Genomic DNA, 22272 nt, shown 5'->3' with positions numbered 1-22272 from the left:
AATGCAATAATTATAAACACACTCGAAAAAAAAAGTGGAAAAGAACTGAAGATTTCGCATAACAAACGTAACTGAAACTTTATGTAACTTTCATTTTTTTAAACATTATTTTGAAATAATTTTAATCACCGTGGGATGTCTATTCATAATTTGATTTGAATAAATGAATTCCGCAACCGTTTTACAATTACCCAATGGTTTACATTTGAATCTTAACTCTTTGCAGTTCTGCTAATTATCTATCATTAGACCAGGTAACAAAGGTGCGCTTCAATGTTATATGGTATGTTAGATAAAGGCTGATGATATCTGAGCGTTTATCGTTGTCGTAGGGTTGTGAGGTACTGTAAGAAAACATCTCCATTGATCATAAAACGTTAGTTTAGTATCAATGAAATACTAAAATGTTACTATGATGCATTTATCTCCCAAAAATGTTTGAGCTTTTATACTAAACGACGATGGATACAAATGGAAACGTTTTTTAAAGCCCACAATAGTCAGGACCCCATCTTAGTTTTTTTTTGTTTAAGCGGCCACTGTAACCATTGGATAAGGCAATAATTATCGGTGGTACTTTTGCGAAAATATTATTTTTATCGATTTTTTTTAAACTGTCTTGAAATTCTCGAAAAAAAATCCTTAAAAGAAACTGTGTCGGGAATCATAACAAACAAAAAACAAACAAACAAACTTTATCAATCAGTCCTGCTAATGTTCATACAATACTCCCATTAAAGGGAAATCGCCCCAATGGGCCCGATGGTGACCTCCGTGCATGTCCTACTAGTCATGTCAGGACAGCTATTTTTAATTAAAAAAAGGGAGATCCGATATATTTTATGATTTAGAAGTCGATCAGTAGCTATTGGCGATCAAAACAGCATATTTTCCTACTTTTCCTGTTTTTCCGCACATCCATATAGTTTGTAATTTTTACGACAAGAATTTAGTTTAACAAACGAAGATCTAGATTGTTTTAGATGCTCTTTACGCGTGTGGTGTGTTTAGCAGAAAAATCAGAAAATAAAAATCTAGATTGTGATTTGTTAAACGACGTTTATACCGGAACAGCTACGAGCCACAACAGCTCCCAAATCAGAAAATATTATTTATTTAATTTGATTAATTATTTGTCTTTCGTTACCAGTTTTCAAACCCTATGCGCTCACCATCACTATCATTCAAAATGATTGAAGTAAAAGATTATTGGTACACTGTAATGAAAACTTTCAATCAAAAGAAACAGAAGATATAACCCTACTGCTACTGCTCTTACTGTTCGCTAAAGGTTAATTAATAACATTTCTTTTCATTTTACTTTAATTTAAAGAAATTTTCTCCCTACCGCCTCTGAATAATTACTTAATAACCAACTCTCTGTACAGCGACATAAAAAAGCGTTTTCGTTGATTTTCCCTTTTGCCATCTATTTATCACAATTTAGATCAATTGAAAGACCATTTATTCAGTCACTTGTAAGCCGATTTATACATTTTTATTTCATGATGTCAGAAAATTAAAACCTTTTCCATCACAATTTGAAGACGGTTCGGTTAGAACGATGTGACGATTATAATCAAACAATTGAAACGATTCAGTTGACCATCATAATGAAAGTAGGTAATGGAGCATTATTTAAGAATCCGTTATTTGCGATTAAAATCTAATGAAGTCGCTTTTGCTCTGTATTATACTTAATAGTGGAGAAAAAACTAAATGTAATTCACTTCTTCAATGTAAAAATAAAGGTCACATTACACTGTTTTACCAGTGACTCTCATTTATATACAACGTTGTGTACACGTTCGTATACGAACGCGATCAAAAAGAGATGAAGAGACAAGACTTTTTAACTATATACTCCAACAAGACATCGCGTAATTTATGACACAATTATTCATGAGTTGTTTGTTTTAATTCCGCGTTTTATTTTCATGTATGCATTTTACATAAGAGTGCAGACGTTTCGGTTAGAAATCGTTTATCTGTACGTACGGTTCAAAGACTGCTGCATTTTGTTACCTGTGGCCCTTACGTCGACGTTACGTGTTTTTAAATGGTATGGATACACTGGGTATAAATATGATACGTGGATAAGAAGCAAAAGGCAATGGCCTTTCAGCGAAAGAAAACATTACACAGCCGAATGGAAATACATTGAAATAAATTAGTTTTGTGTTCCTTGTTACAGTTCATGGTAACACTCTCGCTCGTAACTCTCTTGCTTTTTTTTATAAATTACCATAATTTAGCATACTTTACGGAATTCGGTAGCCCTTGCTGTCGCGCAACTTTAAATCAAATTAACTCAAAAATTTTACAATATAAATCACGTGAGTTATGTAGGGTCAAGTAAGTTGTGCTTATGCCTTGTCGTCTGATTGTTTTATATTTTTAAATGCAGTAATTTGTTGTCATTTTGTTGTTTTAAAAGTACAATTATATTGTCGTTTGTGATTGTTAATTTTCGTTCATAAATGTTGCCGGACTTTTATTACGATTAAGTATTTCCCTTTCATCGTTAAGAGGTCACGTCAGACGTCATTGTGTTCTTTACTTGAATGGAATACGTACAGAAATTTAAATGCACCAGCGTTTATAAAATGCATCATAGCTGCTAGTTAACGACCCAGCACAAGTATAAATTTATGTTCTGTTCATTGATTCGTGAATATTTGATGACTATTGACTGTGTATAATACCTTAGCTCGGATAGTGTTTTGGTAACATTGAGAACAGAAAATAAATAATGGAAATGGAAATGTTAACAGATAAATCGGGAAAACGAACATTCATAGCTACGAACATTCAAATAAAATAGAAAAAAGTCGGTTGATTAAAGAAACGAAGATTTTTTTTAGTAGAAAAAAAAAATATTTTCAAGAAGAATCGTCAAGAACATGCCTATCAACATAAACACATTCTCTAACATTCAATTCCTCCATAAAAATGCTTGTTCACGCTCACGATTCATGGTCAATAATGCGGTTAACATTAAATGTATTTTGCTATTCGATTTTTTTTTTTTGATTCTCTTGTTCTTGTTCACAAAAGGTACAAAGGCAATAAATTCATCGGATTACACAGTTTTATTTTTTATTTTTATTAAAAGTGAAAGGATGTTATTCGTCTAAGGTTAGTCAACGAACAGAAATATAATTCTTCATCTGTAGACGGAGCATTAATTGAATAAAACAGATAAATTTCCAACAATTCGAAATGATTTTGTAATAAAAATGGAAGAAAACAATAAAAAAAGAAGTTACAGTCAAATGAATTTTCAGTAAAATAAAAATATCCAGAGCAACAAACGAGTTTTGTTTTTATTTCATTTTATCGTTTACACCGATAAAGTGTAAATTCGGGCTGATGTCTGCTTTTAAATCAGACAAAATCTTCACATAAATCATTCACAATAAGAATGAAATAAATAAGCAAAGGTGTGCCACAGGCTCTCTGTGGTGAATAAGTTTTGCGAAGGCAGTGTGGATTTACCATTTTTGAGCTTCAGTACGACTTTATGTAAAGCACACATTTTCGTGGCTGTGCAAATAGGTAAGAATTAATGAAGAAAATCGTAAGTGCAGACTAAAATTCGAGGTTGAAGTGCTTAATTAGCGAAAAATTAATTGAGTTTAAAACGCAATTAAATGAAACGTTAGACAGGATCCACTATGGACAGAAGTACACAAAAATTGTTATAGAAACGGCAAGGTCATTTGCTAACAACAAAACAACAAGAAGAATAAGCGATGGGTTCTGGTTAGTGTTCTCTTATAGCAAAATGTATGATACGAATATTGAAGTAATAGATTTTGTATCAAAGACTAGAATGAAGTACTAGATTCAATGATAGTGTGATAAACTTTTATGCGTCTGAACGATTACTGTGATAGTCTAGGGACCACTGAAAGGCATGTATCCACATTGAGGTCCGGATCATGTTATATTCGGCAATATTGTTCAGAATTTAAAACTTCACATTTTTGCGGAAAAAAATGAATTTGTATGGAGCGGAGGAAAGGTGAGTTTTTTATATGAAATCGCTATTTCCTCCGGTTTGTATAGACATACCATATCTGGTTTGAACTTTCATTGCAAGACTTCACTTTGGATACATCTCTTTCAGTGCATTATGAGACCTAATTTTAATCGAATAAGATTAGAGATTTATGGAGGCTTATGAGCACTATAACAGTTATAGTATAACTTCAACAGTAACCCAGATTATGTCCCATCCACTCTACCCTCTTGAAATGTTTTTCATCTATCGTCAAATTTTCCAGTTGCTAAGTTACTTTGTAACAAGCGGGGCTTGCTGGTTACTTTAATAATGAGTTTAAAAAAAGGCAACGGTCTTCAAGCTAATTACCTACACAAAATTATGCAAATTGTATTGTTCCGGACTCAGTGGAGACTATCTAAAACGATAAATCCATCAAAATGGTATTGGTAAATGGGTGTCACTGTCTTCTCTTCACCACATTTCATTTTCCCTTTTCTTTTGCCGTACTTTTCTTTTGTAAATATTTTTTTTTTCATCTCAACCAAACCATCGTTTCTACCTCGCAGCAGATAGAAATCAACCATCTTATGCATCCCACAATCTTTTAACTACAATTTCCGCATGTTACACATTTTTTCTTTCTCGATGTTATTATCGGCCTGACGCTATAATCAATCAATCAATTGTAGTTCGTTTTAATAAATTGAGAAAATTACTTTCACTGCATAATGTGTTTGTGTGTGCTTGGGTACTTTGAAGGAGATTTTTAATGAAACCGAAACGAAAAAAACAAAATTGTAATGCAAATTAATCTAATTACATGAATTCAAAGCCGAAAGATAAATAGAAATTTTAACGAAATTAAAATAAAAAATTTTGTTTAACAAGTTTTCAAGTTCTTTATTTCTGGTAGACAAGACAGGCATACACAACATGTCGTTACTTAATATGTTATTCAAACGCGTGACTTCGTAACGTTGGATATTCAAGTCATATTACAACCATGTAGCCATGTGGAAATATTTAAATGAGAGTAGAGAAGATTTTATAAGCAAGAGGTGAGTCTTGCTGATAACTTGTTTTGCTTTTCGAATTTATAGCACCACACGACTGATATACCCAGAAGTTTATGTAAATCAAAATTGTGCAATTTCTGGATATTTTTCGTTGTAAACAGACAATTACGCGTCGGAGAAAGAGAGAAAATGTTGTAGGAAGTTATTGGATATGTGTCTTGGCGCCGCAGGTTTTGATGTTCGAGTGCTAATTATAATTGTAAAGCATTTATGCATTCACGCGGAACAAACGACGCGAACGAAATTCGTTTCACACTTGTTCACTAATCGCACGTCACACCATAAGTCCATTCTATATGACTATTCAGTCAATAACGATTAACGCGTCGTAATTTTCTAGCGGCAGGGAATGGACAGACTTGACGGTAAAAATCAACAAAGAAACTTACCTTTAAAACTATTGACAGACTGCTAGCTGTTGCTGATTCTGAGAACACGCTGTCATGACTCTGTGATAATCCATCTCTGCTGAATTCGCTACAATAGAATTTTTTTCGAAATTTAGAAGATTCAATGACTTCACCGTTGACCGCATCGTGACAACGAAAAAAAGAAATTCATTTCACACTCACCTATCCAGCAGTCGTCCCTCACTCAAACTTCTCTGATAGTCAGTCATATCTTTATCCAATTCATCAGCCACTTCCTTAGCTCGAGCACTATCGGCACTTCGTTCACGTTTTTCCTTTTTCGCATAAAATCCGCCACCTACAGAAACACTACTGGTAATTTGGTGACTGTGGTGATGATGATGATGCTGTGATTTGTGCTTTCCATCGGGAGACGTTTCACTCGCTGCACCCAATCGGCCAACGGTAGTATCGTCTAAACTAGACGTCGGTGATATGGTGTCTGCTTGTGCAACCGATCGTCGGCGAAATATTTTGCGTAAATTTCGAAGCGGATGGAAGCGTCGACGCTTTTGTGTTTCTGAAATAGGAATGGTTCATACGTTATTGGGTGGAAGATACTTTTGTTCCTAATGAGCATTGTTGATGTTTATAGATAACGCGATGTATTTGATCGCGAACAAGCTTGGCTTATCGATATTTTATCAGTTTTTTTTTTGGTTTATTCGGTTAAAGAACCAACAAGCAATACGGCTTCTTTGTATACATACAATTACGCTGTTTCATAATGCATTGTAATCCAGAGACGGTTCAATGTTTATTGTTAGAAAGACAAGACAAATTGCAATAAGAGATAACCGCAACAAAGGTACTATACGAAAAGCGTTTATTTTCTGTTGTCTAATCTACACCGCAACTCTATCACGTGTACAACATACATATATAGTCAGTCTATTGTCGTTATCGTCTAATTAATTTCGTAGTGATACTTAGAGACTTATCGTCAAGTCAAGTTAGATAGAGATAATGTTAGACTAAGGTAAGGATGAAAAGAATTATTGATTTAACTTCAAATTTAGACCGTTATCTCAGCCTTGACAAAAATTAACCTACATTAGGTGCACCCAACACTCAGTTGAAAAAAGCTGCAGAACCAGATTCTTCTTTTAATTATCTCAAACAACAGTGTGTAACCGCCACTAAAATCCATTTCTCGCACTTTCATTTTTCTACACCTTAAACCTCACTCACAATGCTCACTGTTAATGAAATGGTAAGTAGCAAAATTATACAAAATCTGTGTTTAATTCGTGTAAACATAATCAAAGTGGAATATTCATCTCCGTAAAGACCTGTTGTATATAAACACATTTTTCCAGCGAATGTTAGACAAACAAATTTTATTCAAGGCCAATTAAACATTCAAATGATGATGATGATGAGACATAGGCAAATAATTTCTTCTTTTATACCTTCGAAACGATGTAACTGGTTTTGTCGTTCCTATTTGTAGTGCAGTAGTATCATTTTAGCGAAAAGCTTGCTAAGGACTTTTAGTCGTCTGTTATCCACAGCGATAACAAAATTAAGTGATGAGCTCTGGCTGGCTATCTCTCATTACAGTAAAATGTATGTCAAAACAAATGAAGTAAAAGATTTAGCCTCAGACATTAAACATAAAAAGAAACAGATTTGATGAATATGGGAATAGGAAGTGTCTTTTTCAAAAGGTCATTGAAGTACTTCAGTACTATGCAGGTATTGGTTTTGGTATTGGTAATAGGTATACTGGAACAACGTAAATGTCGATGAATTTTAAACACAATAAGTCCCTATTCGGCTCAATAGTACGTGTGATTACCTTTCTAATGACACCCCACACGACCCTGTACAGCTCTTGTAACTGGAGAAATTTTTGTAAGAAAAGTGCAAAAGTGGTTTCGGCTTCTAGGGTCGAATACCTTTCTGGACACATATAAAAAAGTCCACTGGAAAATCCGTCCGATATCGGTAGGCTGTTTTTCAAAAGAATCCTCACTACTTAAAGGCTTAAAGCTCGTAAAAGCTATATAGCTAACATAGTGAGCCATATTCTCTTTGCTTCCATCGATCAAGAACTAATGGTCTGGTCGTATCATTATTTCTGATTCTGATGCTACTGCACTATTAATTCTTTCCTCATTGAAAAGTCAAAGATTCGAAATTTATTTCGAAAAAGTGTACCGCCATTTATCCGAAGAAATTTCGCGCTTTACAGACATCAAAAAGAAAATAAAGTCAATAAGTAGTCTCACTCACTATATGAAGATATAATTTCAAATTGTCTGATTAATGAGAACGTTATGGCTAATTACATTTCAATTGAATAAAAGCCAAACTTTTGCCTGTTAATTATATTCATTTCGATTCAATTAGCACTGCTTTTGTTTTTATTTTTCTATATATCTACGTTATGCTAGGCTGCGAGCGGCAACAATAATATTTGGGTTTCTCAACGAGGCCTTAAATTTAATGTGCTGATTTTGCATGATGATGATCGTTCATGTTCATTATTATAGATTCATTCGTCAATTAATTAAACTTGCCCGATATGTTGCTCAATCGAATTGCGGGCTGTAATCTTTTCAATCACAACATCCAAACAAGAAAAGTCTTCGGTTTCACTCAAATGCACCGTAATGGCCGGATTAATTAATTTAATTTCACGGCCGTTTATCAATAATAAATTAAAAGTTTTTCTCTTTCACAAAGCTCAGTCTTTTGAATCTGACAAAATTACACTTTTTTTTCTCGTTTTGTTTCCGAAAGAAAAATGAGAAAAGCACGCGCGTAGCGAAGTATATATTGAACGTTTTGTGTGTATAAAAACTAAAAAAAAACCTGAACACGTGAAATCTTTTCGAATTGAACGTGAAGGAGAAAATGTTTATGTCTTTCGTGTACCTTCAACAAAGTTCAACTGAAGATGAACAATTTGAAATTATGAAGAAGAAAAAACTCTCTTCACCGTTACACTAATTCTTCTTTAAATTTTTTTATTTATTTATTTATTTACACTACACACTCATTTGTTTGATTTTACTTTTCCACCAATGAATTCAACCAAACAATGTTTTCTTTTTCACATCTTTGAATGCGTGCAGAAGAAGAATAACAACACAAATTGACACAACGATTCGCTGGTAATATTTTATCAGCGCTTAAATATGAATATTTAAATTTAAGAAAAAAAACTTTTCTCTATGAAGCTAAGTCAATAAGTTTCGACTTGGCTGCTTTCGATGCGACTCGGTAATAATATGAAAACCGTTTATTTGCTTGTCTATTGGTCTATTGATTAGATTACATTCGGTACATATAATACGGGAAAGTGTCATCGATATGATAAGAATTTTTTATTCTGTTTTATTAATTATTGTACAAATGTTTGTTCATTGATGACATCGTATTGCTTTTAAAGAGCGGCACAATTTTTTTTTTTCGCAGTGCAAAGTTAATTAGGAGAACATTGTGTTAATTCGGATAGAAATCTTGAGAAAATATTATTTTTTTATTGATTCGGCAATTCATGGTATTTCTTTTCATCAAGTAAACAATTGATAGTAATTTATCTCGTGTGTATGGGTGGGAAAATTGGAATTACTTTTATATTGTTAAAAGTTACTCGTAAGCACATAACACACGGAAAGAGAACATGAGGTAGCCAACCTGAGATCAGATTTTACATGACCGGAACAAAAGAAGATAATGGACGACCTCGATCAAGCGAATGGTGGGGACAATGTGGCAGCAATGGATCGTTCAGAATGGAAGACAAAAGGAGAGGCTACATCCAGCAGTGGATATTAACGGGCTGATTAAGAAAAAAAAGAAGAACCAAAGATTGGACTATCAAATGCAGCCAAATAAAAGCTAGTAACTCTGGACGACTAATCAAAGAGGAAAGCATACGAAACTCATGTATATTTATATATGGTTTTACAGACACGAAATCACATTTCACAAGTCATATGTTATTGACGACGAAGCAAATGGCAAATTCCAATTAATATGGTCCAGAACAACTCATGGACTCAGGGCCTATTTTTATAAAAAAATTGATTTGCTATTCTTTTGTAGTCACGTATCTTTGTTGCCAAATCTATGACTTCACTAGTGTTATCGTGGATTTCGCTATATATAGGACCCGTGTCTCCATTTTACAAAATTCGCTAATATTTTGCAAAATTCGCTAAGATTCTCCAAAATTCGCTAAGATTGTCTAAAATTCGCTTAGATTTTAGCAGATTTTGGACAATTTTAACTAATTTAGCAAATCAATTTTCCAAAAAAAACTCTTGAACCACTGGTAACCACTACATAGCGAAAAATATGATATCATAGATTTGGTAACAGAAAGTATGTTACAACAGAAGATATAAGACATTTACATTTTTCGTTTGTAAAATTCCGTACGAATCGAGTTGCAATAAATACTCTTCACCAGTAGCTGTTGCCGCATATACATAAAATCAAAAAAAAAAATTATTTGATACGCATCCACACTCCACTCAACAAGCAACGAGCTAACCTAATCTAAGTTTTATCTCACCTCTTATTTAATATGGACAATATAACGTGAATATTGTTTGCTAATGTTTACATATATAAAATTTCTTGTGAAAAAGAAAACGTAATAAACAAACAATAAATGTGTGAAAATTCATTTGTGTTCTTATCAGCTCCACTTCAAATAATATTCAACGAAACGAACCATTTATGGCAATAATCGCAAGAATTCTCTGCACATTATTTTAGTACACATAAATATTGTGATAAATATTTATTATTTCTTCTACGTATTGGGTAGACTTGAAGGTGAGTGTGTAAACGTGCATTTATATATATACGTAGCTGTGGTGTATACAGTTTAAGATCATGTGGAAACCAACGACATTGTAAGTATCTAGACTAACAGTATGAAACACGAACTCGTTCATACAGTGGAGCCAAAGTAAAGTGCAAAATGTAGATAGTGTGTGTGGGGGAGTACCATGATTTAGGGTACCATTCACCACATTGGATGACGGTGTGGAACGGCTACAGCTAATCATCTGTTATCTTCAACGACGGCAAAAATAAGGGCTGCGCTCTGGGTATGCCACAAAAATGTGTGAAAGGAAATGAAGTACAAGATTTTGTACAGTGGGTTGTTTTCAGTTCTGAACATATTTGAGATTTTTTTGAGTTTTAAAAGTCATCGACGTTCCCAGTGTTTCCCTTTTATGATATTTTGGCGGTAAACTTGAGAACACCTTAGCAAATTCAAATTTTGCGCCAAAATATCATGAACTAAAGAATCACTTAAATTGCCTGAAAAATTCCATCGATAACTTTTAAGACTGATGAATCTAAAATTGTGTTTTCTTAAGGTGAACAAACTAGAAATTTTGCCTCTGTTTTTAAAAAACGGAAAGAAGTTTAAACAAACGAAGTTACAGATCTTATGATTCTACTGTGTTCCGATTTGTAAAATGATGAGTGGAACGAAGGAAGTAGGAATTTTGTAGATATTTAAAACAACATACTATAATGGTGTACATTAACTAGTCGTCCTTTAGTCAGTACAGTTTTTTTTAATCTTTCAGCTGCCCTTTATTGCATTAATTTATGCCTAGCTATTGTATTGCATAAATTTCATTGTTTAAAATTGCATACTTCTGCGTGTAACGATGATTAATAATACAATGTCTCACACATTCTTCAGCATAATTGTAATTGAGAGCGGAAGTTTGAATCGCCTGCGCTTACATGTTGACTCACGTTTTACAGACATTAAGTGCGTGATTGAATCGAACTGATAAATGTTAACTGGCAAGTAAACAAACAACAAAACGTCGAATTAAGGTTTGTCTTTTTAAGAGCTCTTTTCGTTCTACATAGGTCCACTAATGGTGTGGTTTGTTTAATGAGAAACATGTTTCATATATGTACGACTAGGGGCTAAGAGGGGTCTAACAAGAATATGATAAATGGTCTCTTGAATATCTAAGATGTTTTACATCGAACAAAATCCAAATTGGTTGGTGTCAAAATGAAGATCTTAATGGTATAAGATCTTGTTTTTATAAGTGTAAGTCGAATGTATGATATACTGTCTATTTGTGGTGATGATGGTGCGTTGGGCCAAGACATTCTTTAAATCATTTTTTTAAACAATTAAGGCTCATTTTTGCCCATTTGCACAAAAATAAGCAATCATTGCCTGTAAGCTACAAATTATCATCTGGCTGTCATCTGGTATCGACGACGACACCAATAATAAACGACAAGTGCTGACTAATAAGCATGTTCAAAACAAATGAAGTAAAAGATTTCTAAAATAAATCTATGAAAATCTTCGATCAAATGAAGTAATAAATTGAATAGTAAGACGGTTAATAAGCTTGCCGTCTGTGACGGGTTAAATTTGCGGTGATCTCGTTAAACCTACTAGTGGTGAAAACGAAAGACGTAGACATTATGATTATCATCTGATGAAGTGTGTCAGTATCACAATGATTTCGATCCGTCGGCTGATGAAGAAGTAAAAAAAAAACGGTGGACTCTCGTGCTAATAATAATAATTCCTGATGATAGCAAAGAATTCACTGACCTATTCGAAACGTCTACCAACTTTTGATAAATAATTACCAAAATCTCATGATTATCACACAGTCGTCGTCAGTTTGCAAAGAAAATTTGTCATAAAAATTAATTGTTGGAACGCAGACTTCAACATATTTTCCTGAATCGATATCGGATGGATATAAAAATTCACAGCGCCTGAAAACACAAATGGAAGTGAACCGTAAAATGTTAATCGACAATTTTCAGTTGAGAAATTTCTTCTCTTTTTTTTCAAAGAAAAACAAATAACAATAACAATTCATTGCATAAGCAACAGGCGTTAGATGGCGCATAATGTCGGCGTGTATTATACGTTGAAGAGAGAGGAAATCTCATATTTTCCGGATATTTTTTTTTTGCTTCTTTTGCTATAGGTTTTAATGCGATGCAATAAACGGAAATGAACGAAAGAAATAAAATAAATTCCTCAAAAATGAATTGAAAAAAAAAATGTTCGGGAATTAAAAACCAATACGAAATGCTTCGAAAATATGCAATAAAAACTTTCCGTAGCACTAACTGAACATAATAATGCACTTCAAGTGAATTGTTCATTGCAGCCAATAAATAATTGTATGTAATTAAACGAACAAAGTGCCACTAATTGACGTTCCATTTGAAGTGAAGTGAATCATGGAATAAAATCAGTGAACGGCGCAAAAGTCTGTGCTACAAACCTGATAAAAAAAAGAGTTTTGAATTTGGTTTTATTAATGCAGGTTCGAATCACAGCAAAACAAAAAAAACAATTTCTTCTTGCTTATTGTATATTGTGTTGAATGTTGATTAATGGTTACGTACAGAGAGCTAATATATAACCAAATATTGTATTATGTGTGGAAAAAAAGCACACAGAATGAAGGAACATAATAAACAATTTGGACCTATATTTTTATGTGCTTCTTTTAGCGCACGTATCCAACAGCTGTTGTCGAATTCATCGTGAATAATCATTTGCATACCAAATATAATTTCTTTGTGGTTCGTTAATTTTTGGTTGAATTGAAAATTTGCTGTAAATTTTACACGATAAAACATTAAAAGTGTGTTGAACAATAAACCGGCATATCATATCGTATATAATACACATCCATCCATAAGTAGCAAAAGTAGAAGTATAATTTTGAATCTCTTTTTTTTCGTTATTTTATGCAAATCATGTACCTTATAATAACATCAAAACGAATAATTTATTCGGAACAGCGTTCTCCTACTCCAAATTTTCTGTTTTACCTGCTCTGTAAGACTGTAACTGAGCGTTGAATGTGTGCTGCATATATTTTTGTTGTTAATGTTCTTTTCACAAGCTGAGTGCTAAGATGCCTCATTAGAGGCAGTAAAAATTTCACAAGTGAGAATTTTATGGACAAACGTATATATGGCACTCATAATCGAGTGATTATTTTCGGATGAATACTTAGGCAGATGATGGTAAAAGGTTAATAACGATGTCAGAGACATTTATGTTCATGTTCCAGTTCCTATAACATTTTTTTTAAATATCCACACTACCATGTCTCAACGTTTACGTTTCTTTATCATAAAACTTTAAACAAGTTGCTCGGAATTTATTCTAGAAAACTGCACTGTTACGATAAATTTATTACTTCAACAGCAGTAATTGATTGAAACGGAAGTGCATAAAATGCAACCATATCACATTGTAGATGACTCGAATAGTATGAACCTCCATTCTGTAACTCAATCAACCTTTCAATATAATAAATAAAATAGGACCCAAAATAGGCCACTTAGGCACGACGTAGTAACGTTCAGTAAACACCAATTCTCTAAAATATTTTTCATTTCCATATTTTTGCAACATGTGAGTGGAATTTTTATTTTCCTTACGGAGTCAAAATTTGGCCTTAGCAAATGTGGATACGTGAAGTGTTTGTGTAGAAATCTCAATTGTGTTTTTTTCTTGGTGGTAAGACTCTTAGTGAAAAGAGTGGTTGGTATAATAAAAATATAGAAACTCAATTACGTGGAAAGAGGGTAAAAGAAACAATAAGAAAACTCGAGTTTATTGAAAAAAAAATTTTTTGTGCAGATAAATTACAGAATTATCGAGAAATGTGTGGTATCATCAGTCTATACGATAGGTCGGTCATATCGTGACGCAGGTGATAAAACTCGGGATAGACGGACTGAAAGTGCACCCACAGATACCTCGATTCCCGAGGAAAGGTTAATTTAATAGATTTATTCAACCAAAGAACATGTACGTACATTTAACCCAAAGACTAGTAAGTAGTAAGGCGTCATTCAAAAATGACGTCCAGTTTTCAAAATCGTACCCGAACTATACTGTGAAATAGGACGATTCACGAAGGGTCCTTAAGAATTTTGTATAAATTTTTATAATTTCTGGACTTTCTATAAATTTGTGGTATGGTATGTAGCTCCCGAAGGGCTTTGTCGAGCCAGACCGGCCCTGCAGATTTTATAGAAAAAAAGTTACTTCAATGGTATTGGGTATAAGTCAAACAAGGACCTCGGAAGAATGAGAACCAAATGAACGAACGTCTTCCATAAATGGAAGTAAATTAAGTGTTTCCAGTCAATGATGTTTTGGCGCAAAATTTGTACATTACCTAGCGAATGTAAATTTTCCGTCCAAATTATCATAGACTCGGAAGTTTTTAATTGCATGATAACTTGTGTTTTCTAGAAATGAACACACTGTATTTCTGAGAATTAAATTCCTTAAAATTCAATAAAATTCTTAAAAATTCATGAAATGAAATTTTGAATTTTGTAAGAATTTTGATGAATTTAATTATCAAAAATGGACGCAGGGCATAACTATTCTGTACTGACCTGTTATTACCTAAAATACTTCCTTACATAGCAAAGAAAGAACGACAGACGAAATACAAAGATGTTACGACTGAGTATTCAATGAAAAGAAATGAACACAGAAAATATAATAAAAATCTTTGAAATATCTCAAAAACATCCAGATGAAGATGGAAACGAATAATTTTATAAATTCCCATGACAAAAGACGTTAAAAACGTTTCAAAAAGCTACTACTTGCGAAAAATATATCGTCAACGTTTTTCCCATTTCTTGTACATTTCCGCTCGCACAAGGCGTATTTCATGATGAGGCTTTTACCATGTTACATTCAAATTCATGAATCATGAATCCAGTATCTTCACATTATACAAAATATGTGCAAGCTTCAATATAATGCAAATTTGTTGAAGAAAAAAAAATATGGAAAAGAACGGAGGCAGATTTACTCCATTGTTAGAAATTTCATTGTTTTGTCATAAATTTTTAATGTTTCCCGGAAGATGTTATGCAACTACAGTTGTTGATTGAGGCTTTGTGGATGTAGATGCGTCATAAAAAGGATTTCTTTTCATTTATTGCGATGGCGAGTAATGTGTTCACTCTAAATCAAGACCCATTTGAATTCGAAATGTTACAATGTAGGTAGCTACGTATAAGGTGTACCGATTGTGTAAAAAAAAGACTGAACACTGTATAGACTCAGGCATTCTTATAAAGTCTCTCACATCAGAACATTGCAGTCGCTTCCTGTTGGCCTCGTTTTGTGAAAAGCTTTGGTCTGTTAAGACTATTTGACAATTAAGATGTTGATTCAATCATTCTTATAGTGGAACGATAGATTCCTGTGTCACTTCTTCGAGTTCATTGAACACCGCAATCTGATGTGAATCATGCGATTAGATCAAACTGCCAATATTTGTTTGAATTAGAAGAGAAGAGAAAAGCAGAATGACAAATACAAATTTTGTTTTCTTAACTAATTGCAACCAATATGTCGCCGTTTGGTTGACCTTTATATGACTCAAAGCAGTTTGTATTCTTCGTCTAAGTCATAAAAGCAAAACAGGTGTATTGAGGGTTTTACCAATCAAATTTCAAGTAGAACTAAGAATGAACCGTTAACGAAACAAATCAAATATGAGTGTCGAGACTCTGGTGGAAAACACTTCGGAAATTTTGTCGTTATTTTGCTGGGGGAAAGAAAGTCGATTTTCCCACCATCGACTCGAGGTGAAATTGTTGAGTTTTAAAGTTCCTTGTTGGGTCATTTTCATAGAGTAATGAATCGAAAACTTTCATCCAATTGACGTCATTGACAAAATAATTTTGCTCTTTTTTAATACAAAGAAATTCTGCTACACAGCAGCAATTTATGGACAAGCACAACGCAATACACGACACGCATTAAAACATCAAATAAATTCGAATCAACTGTAATATGTTGTCGCATTTTCCACTCTGAATGGGGCACCATATGTGCTCTGCATAAAAAAAAACGAAAGAAAAGAAACATGAACGAAAACCTTAAGTAATTTTGAACGCTCCATTTTGTTAAACGTTTGAAATTCACGGAAGGTTTCCCTACAAAAAAATATTAAATATTTATCCAGATAGGCTCGGAGGAATGAATGATTTTGGCTAAAAAAAACCGTTAGTTCCCTCGAAATATAAAAACAGAAAAAAAATGTTTTTATCGCAAGTAAGGAATTGCCTTCCTTTTGATTTATTTGGAAATATATAGAGAACGAAGAAAAAAGTGATAATCATATATATAAGCTCACCTGGTGTGTCTGGCGGTGGTGATGCTATAGCAACTGGTTCCCCCATTTCCAAGGGTGGTGAATTTTCTCGTACACAAGACATCAGACCAGCTGACATCTGGAAAAATTCAAAAGAAAAACCAAAAATTACTTTCCTGATTACTTTTTCTCTGCTCGGAATATATTTTCTAATTTCTTTTTTATCACTAAAAAATCTTTATTAACACATCCTGTTGAATCGTTACTTTTTTCTTCTTTCGCATATACCACTCCATGCTATTTTCCTTCTACTTTGATGCTGCAATCACATACAATTCTCGTTTCTTAGATGTTTATTATTTTCTGTTTGGATAATCACTATATGGGTTTTTTGTTGTCATCTTTCAAAACATTATTATTCATCTGCAAGTCTCAATGTTAAAATACTTGCTTATGTTGCATTCTCGAGTTGCTGTTCTTTCGTTTTTTTTTCTCCTCTCCTTCAGATTTTTACAATATCTCAAGTTATGTGGCGAGACAGTGTCTTATGCATTAACTTAAGTATTACCTCCATTTGCAACGTCATTTAAAGAAAGAAAAATAAAATGAAAAAAATCCATAAAAAACTATGAAGACATATGTTCAAGTTCATTGTAATTTTGTTGTTGTTGTTTTTTCATAAGGAATTCATTTTTAAAAAAATCTTCTAGTGAATGTCTATTCATTAGGAATCATATATTCAATTGGCTCATAATGAGAGTGTCATTGCATGCAACGTACGATGAATTTTATGATAAAGTTGATAAATAACAGAAGTGTCGTCGGTCGTAGACACTGGTTTTACTTATTGCCTTGATGTATGATATATATAGTCATATTAAGCAAGACATTTTCATTGTTTCGGTTCGAAGAAGTATTACTGTTATACCGTGTCGAGTTTCGTTGAATCATGAACGAAAATCTTTTCTAAATTTTCTGAAATTAGTTTTGAGGGTCGATATGTTACAGACACTAGCCAATCGAACAAAGGTGTTTTAACGAAGGATTTTGTGAACGATACCTCTGATTTACTGATCGTTGTCATATGTGAATTTATAACGAAAATCATTTAAGAATTACATTGACGTTACCGGAAAGACAGAGTTGTATTGAACGTCGTCCAGGGCACAGATGCAAATCGATTCATATAGATTAAAATTTGTTAGATTCCGTCTTATCCTAAAAAATTACAATAACTCGCAATTCGTTTTGTGGCAATAGCCTAGTTTATGTGTGGTCAATTTATATTAAGCACGTTATGCACATTGCACAGTATCCACAGTAAACTAAGGAAATTATTGTAATTTTTCAATGTGTTAGAATTTTAAAGTTCTCAGTTGACTTGAGAATTAATACACGAATTTTAAAACTGAATTGTTTTAATTGAATTGCTGTTAGAAGCTTAGTTTGAATGCCTGGTCGCAATACGATACGATATGTATTTAGTGATGAAAATCTATTACTTTAAAAATTAATTTTTCAATATGAAGTGGTCGAGGTACATCATCTCTTTAAACTTTTACAAACAGAAACCCTATCGTCATGTAACGATCTGTTACTTCATTTGTTTTAAATGAATACCACATCTTGTACTTCTTTAGTTTCACTATACGTCTAACTATATATTTATTTTTGTCGTTGTCGTCAATGTCGATAACTTATGACTAACCGTTTCAATGTATTTATAAAAAAGAAAAAAAAAAAGAAATTTGAGAAATTTGCAAAATTTAACGTACCTATTGAAACGAAATAGAAATTTTTCAAAAAATTATCGATATTTCAGAACTTTAACGAAATTTCGAGAACTTTGTGAAATTTAACTGAATTTGTGAAATTCTACGAAATCCCGCTAAATACTAATTTCATAACCTTCGAAGATTTCGCAAATAATAGGCCCTGAACCATTTTCAAGACGATCATGAATTTTCCTAAAAAATGTTAAGATTGATTAAGGTGATGACAAGAAGAAGAAGAAGAAAATTATAACTAAATTTAGTGCGTCTTTCTACGCCTTAATTAATATATCGTACCACTATACCCATAGTTTAATTGAAATATGCATGTGTGTTGAATGAAGTACAAGGTCAAGAAAACATCGCACACACATAATTGTTTATTCAATACGCATAACTCGATCAACGTAATGTTTCAACGTCCGAGTGTATTAAATTCATCATATTACACCAATCTGTTTAATGTTATTTCTTTTTTCAAATTAAATTCAAACATCAAACAAATTAAATTTGCTATTCGAGCAACGAACACTCTAACACACACACACATAAAAGTAACTTATAATCTGATGTAAATTCCACCACAGGAAATTGAAAGATCGATCAATCGAAGCGAAAATCAATTTTGCATTTTTCCATCAGTCGATTGAAATAGGTCAAGTGTATTTCGATAATTTCGTAACCATGTTACATATGAGCAGTGGGCTATGATGTTGATATTAACGTATCGATTATTGGATCGAGGATTATAGTGCTGTATGTGTACATTCTGTAGCAGTTGTACGACTTCTTTGTTTTGTACGATGTTGGGTTTTCTTTAATATAAATTTTTGGGTATAAAGGTTTAGTCAAATTGAACTTTTTATATGAAAAAATTGTCGGCAAAGTCGGTGCCCCACCTTCAAGAAATTCAAGAACTTCGTTTAAAGAAACCACAAGTCGTTGATTAGACTCGTACAAAATATATCAGTACTTGTGCTCTCACGCTAACGTGTGTAACATATCAATATTCTAGATGAAACTGATTGGAAACGCTTATGGTCACAAAATTTTATTACTTTATCTACTTCCAAAAATATCTCAAACAGAAAAGTTTCTTGTATTCCACGCAGAGGTGAAATCTTTTACTTCATTTGTTTAAACTTATGATTTTCCTATATAAGACGGTAATGGGCAGAGTTCATCCACTTATTTTTGTGTTCGCCGACGATAACAGATGAATAGCCATTTCTGAATCTTATTGCCTGCAGCAGGCTATCCTAAGCCTAAGCAGACATGTAGCCTGTGCGTTCGAGTCGCATGCAAATCGTAACGTTGTTAAATTCGTGCTCTTAATTTATTTGCTTATTTTATGTTAAATTGCTACAAATTGAATTTTTTGTTGAATATTTTACATGAACTGGGTGTGATTTGCTATTCATAAATTTATCGAACGAAAGCAAGTTAATAAACGGTAAATAATTTTTAAAAGGTGGGTGTGATTTTGCATTAAGTTTTTGCAATTTTCAGCGGATTTTTTTCTTCGTTGATGTAGATAAGGAATGTCTGAAAATTGAATATGAAAATGTCTGACGAATTATTTTCGCGTGGCGTGTGTATCCATTGTTGGTCTTCATTAGTACAGTTCCACTTTAAATGAAATGTATTCGAGAATGTCAATGTCAAGTAGATAACAAGCTCCCATCGCAATTCATTTGTCCCTATCCCAATCAAAAAAGTCTTTGCTTCCGCATTATTCTGCAAATATAATTTTATCAAGCCAGAATTAAACCGTCATCTTTTTCCATGAACAAACCAATCCTTAGCAGCTTAGCTTAGCTGTGAGTATATTTTTGTGTAATTTAGTTTGAACAATTTGCGAGACATCATAAATCCCAGCTTATTTTTGGCAAGACCTAATATGTATCACAATAACAAGAAACCGAGAAACTCTCATTAACTTTTCTTTCGATTAACTTTAAATGTCCCATAAATATAAACAAAATATATACCGCACGTTGAGTCATATTATACGGATCCACATTAATCAATTTGTAACATTTTATCATAGTACATGTAATGGAAACGAAACAGACAGACAAAACATTTAAAAAGCATAAAATGTGAAAATGTCGGATTTTCATTTCAAACGAAAGAGTGTGTTGTTTGATCTACAGAAGAGTGGTGATTTCATGGCAACCAAACACTCTTTTCGAATCATTTACAGTTTACAAATGGAATTTTGAACCACTTTCAAAAGCAAATATCAAATTCCACAAATCTTTTTTTTTCTTGTGTAATAAAAGTCAAAGTTAACAAACTAATTCGAAAACAATTCACAGATGGTACCCCGGCATCTATGTGTAATGTTTGGCGAATGTCCAACAGCTCGGAATGACTATGTCTATCAACTAAGAATATATCATTTTTAATGGCTAAATAAAATTAAGTATGCGCAGGATACACATTTGGGTTTATTGCCGTTCCTAATATAAATTCTGACAAATTAAATTCGTTTTGAATCAAAGTTCAAAGCGTAGAAATGACAGGAATTTGTGGAGAAATTTTCATATGTTCGTCACTTGATTGGAATACTTCTGTTACACACGAAAGGAAAAGAAAATAATACTGAGAAACGATAAAACCGAATGGTAACATAAAGGAGTTGAACTTCTAGGAGTGACAAGCATATCACGGTATAAAATCTAACTCTACTACTTCTCATGTCTTGTATTCGATAGAAAACCTTCTACTTCAATAGTATTAACGTGCATTTTGCTAGATTAACACCCTAGAGTCACGGTTCATCTCTTTTTCATCTATTATTATCGTCCTTGTTGTCAATAACAGATTTGTAGTGAATGTTTGTCTTATTAAAAGTTTTCAAAATTGTAGAAATTGTAGAAGATGAGAAACTTATCGATTATCACCTATATGTATGTTGTAAGGTCGTCCATAAATTAAATGTCGTTTGCTCTTTTTATAGGTTTTACACCCTTTACCCCATAGAAATATAGTCTATGCTTCACCCACCTAAAATACTTTTTTAAGCAACTTCATTATGGCGTGAGAAAAACCCGTTAAAACCAGACATAGTCTATGGATGAACCTATGTAATTTTTGAAAACACTGAAAAGCAATCAAAACCACTGAACGTGTATGTATAGTATAGTCTAGTTTAGCGAACATTAATATTAATCCTAATATACATCTTGCTGAACTTCAAGTGCCATTTACTCGACTCGATTTTTCTTACTAAAAATGCGCTTAAATAAACGCACAATCATTTTCGATTTTATCATTTGTCAAACCGAAACCCGTCAAACATGTAAGTAGATTTTCAGGTTCAAATACTCATACAGAGGGACAAGTTGTTAGTTGTTATCACTGAAAAAAATGAGAACAGTTAATTGTAACATATGTACAAGAGATTCTGTAATGTGTTGGTAAATATAATCATTCTACAATTACATCTAATCGGAAAGGCACTTCACTGATGTGTGTATCTCTTGATAAAGAGAACAAAAACATTAACAAAGAAAACCAGTCAATGAAGTTCAATTTTGTATTTAAGCTAGTCATGTTACTGAAGTGATAACAGAGAAGTAAACTGTTTCGTAAACTACTGGTCTGTGTGTAGTGAGAGATTTTACTTACTGCATCCCCGCAAAGTGAGTCATTAGTAAGTACTCATGTAACCGCTTATGTAACTGTCTTGTGTGATTGTAGCGGCTCAGACTGCCCTCACACTTGGCAAAATAGGAAGTTCCAAACAAGTCGGCATAAAGTGTACTTATGGGCCTCGCTTCGCTCGAGCCCGCACACAGTGCGCTTACTATAATCGGACATTTACATGGTCTCTGCTGTAATCTACTATTGAATAGGACACTAAGC

At 33.1% G+C, this 22272-nt stretch overlaps 1 protein-coding gene across 5 annotated transcripts in view; it reads right to left on the bottom strand.

The window, feature by feature from the left end:
* LOC119072386 (serine-rich adhesin for platelets-like) overlaps positions 1–22272 on the bottom strand; it is a 72194-nt gene that overhangs the window by 17809 nt on the left and 32113 nt on the right. For all 5 annotated transcript variants that reach the window (XM_037177590.1, XM_037177589.1, XM_037177592.1 and 2 more), the window contains 3 exons: positions 16670–16766; positions 5658–6015; positions 5475–5562 (listed from right to left, as the gene is read on the bottom strand). In XM_037177590.1, the coding sequence (XP_037033485.1) occupies positions 5475–5562; positions 5658–6015; positions 16670–16766 (543 nt within the window). The remainder of the gene's footprint in view (positions 1–5474; positions 5563–5657; positions 6016–16669; positions 16767–22272) is intronic.

Source organism: Bradysia coprophila (genome assembly GCF_014529535.1).
Source record: "Bradysia coprophila strain Holo2 chromosome IV unlocalized genomic scaffold, BU_Bcop_v1 contig_81, whole genome shotgun sequence".
NCBI lineage: Eukaryota > Metazoa > Arthropoda > Insecta > Diptera > Sciaridae > Bradysia > Bradysia coprophila.
The sequence above is the reverse complement of the archived record's forward strand: the minus strand, read 5'-3'. Positions and strand labels throughout refer to the sequence as shown.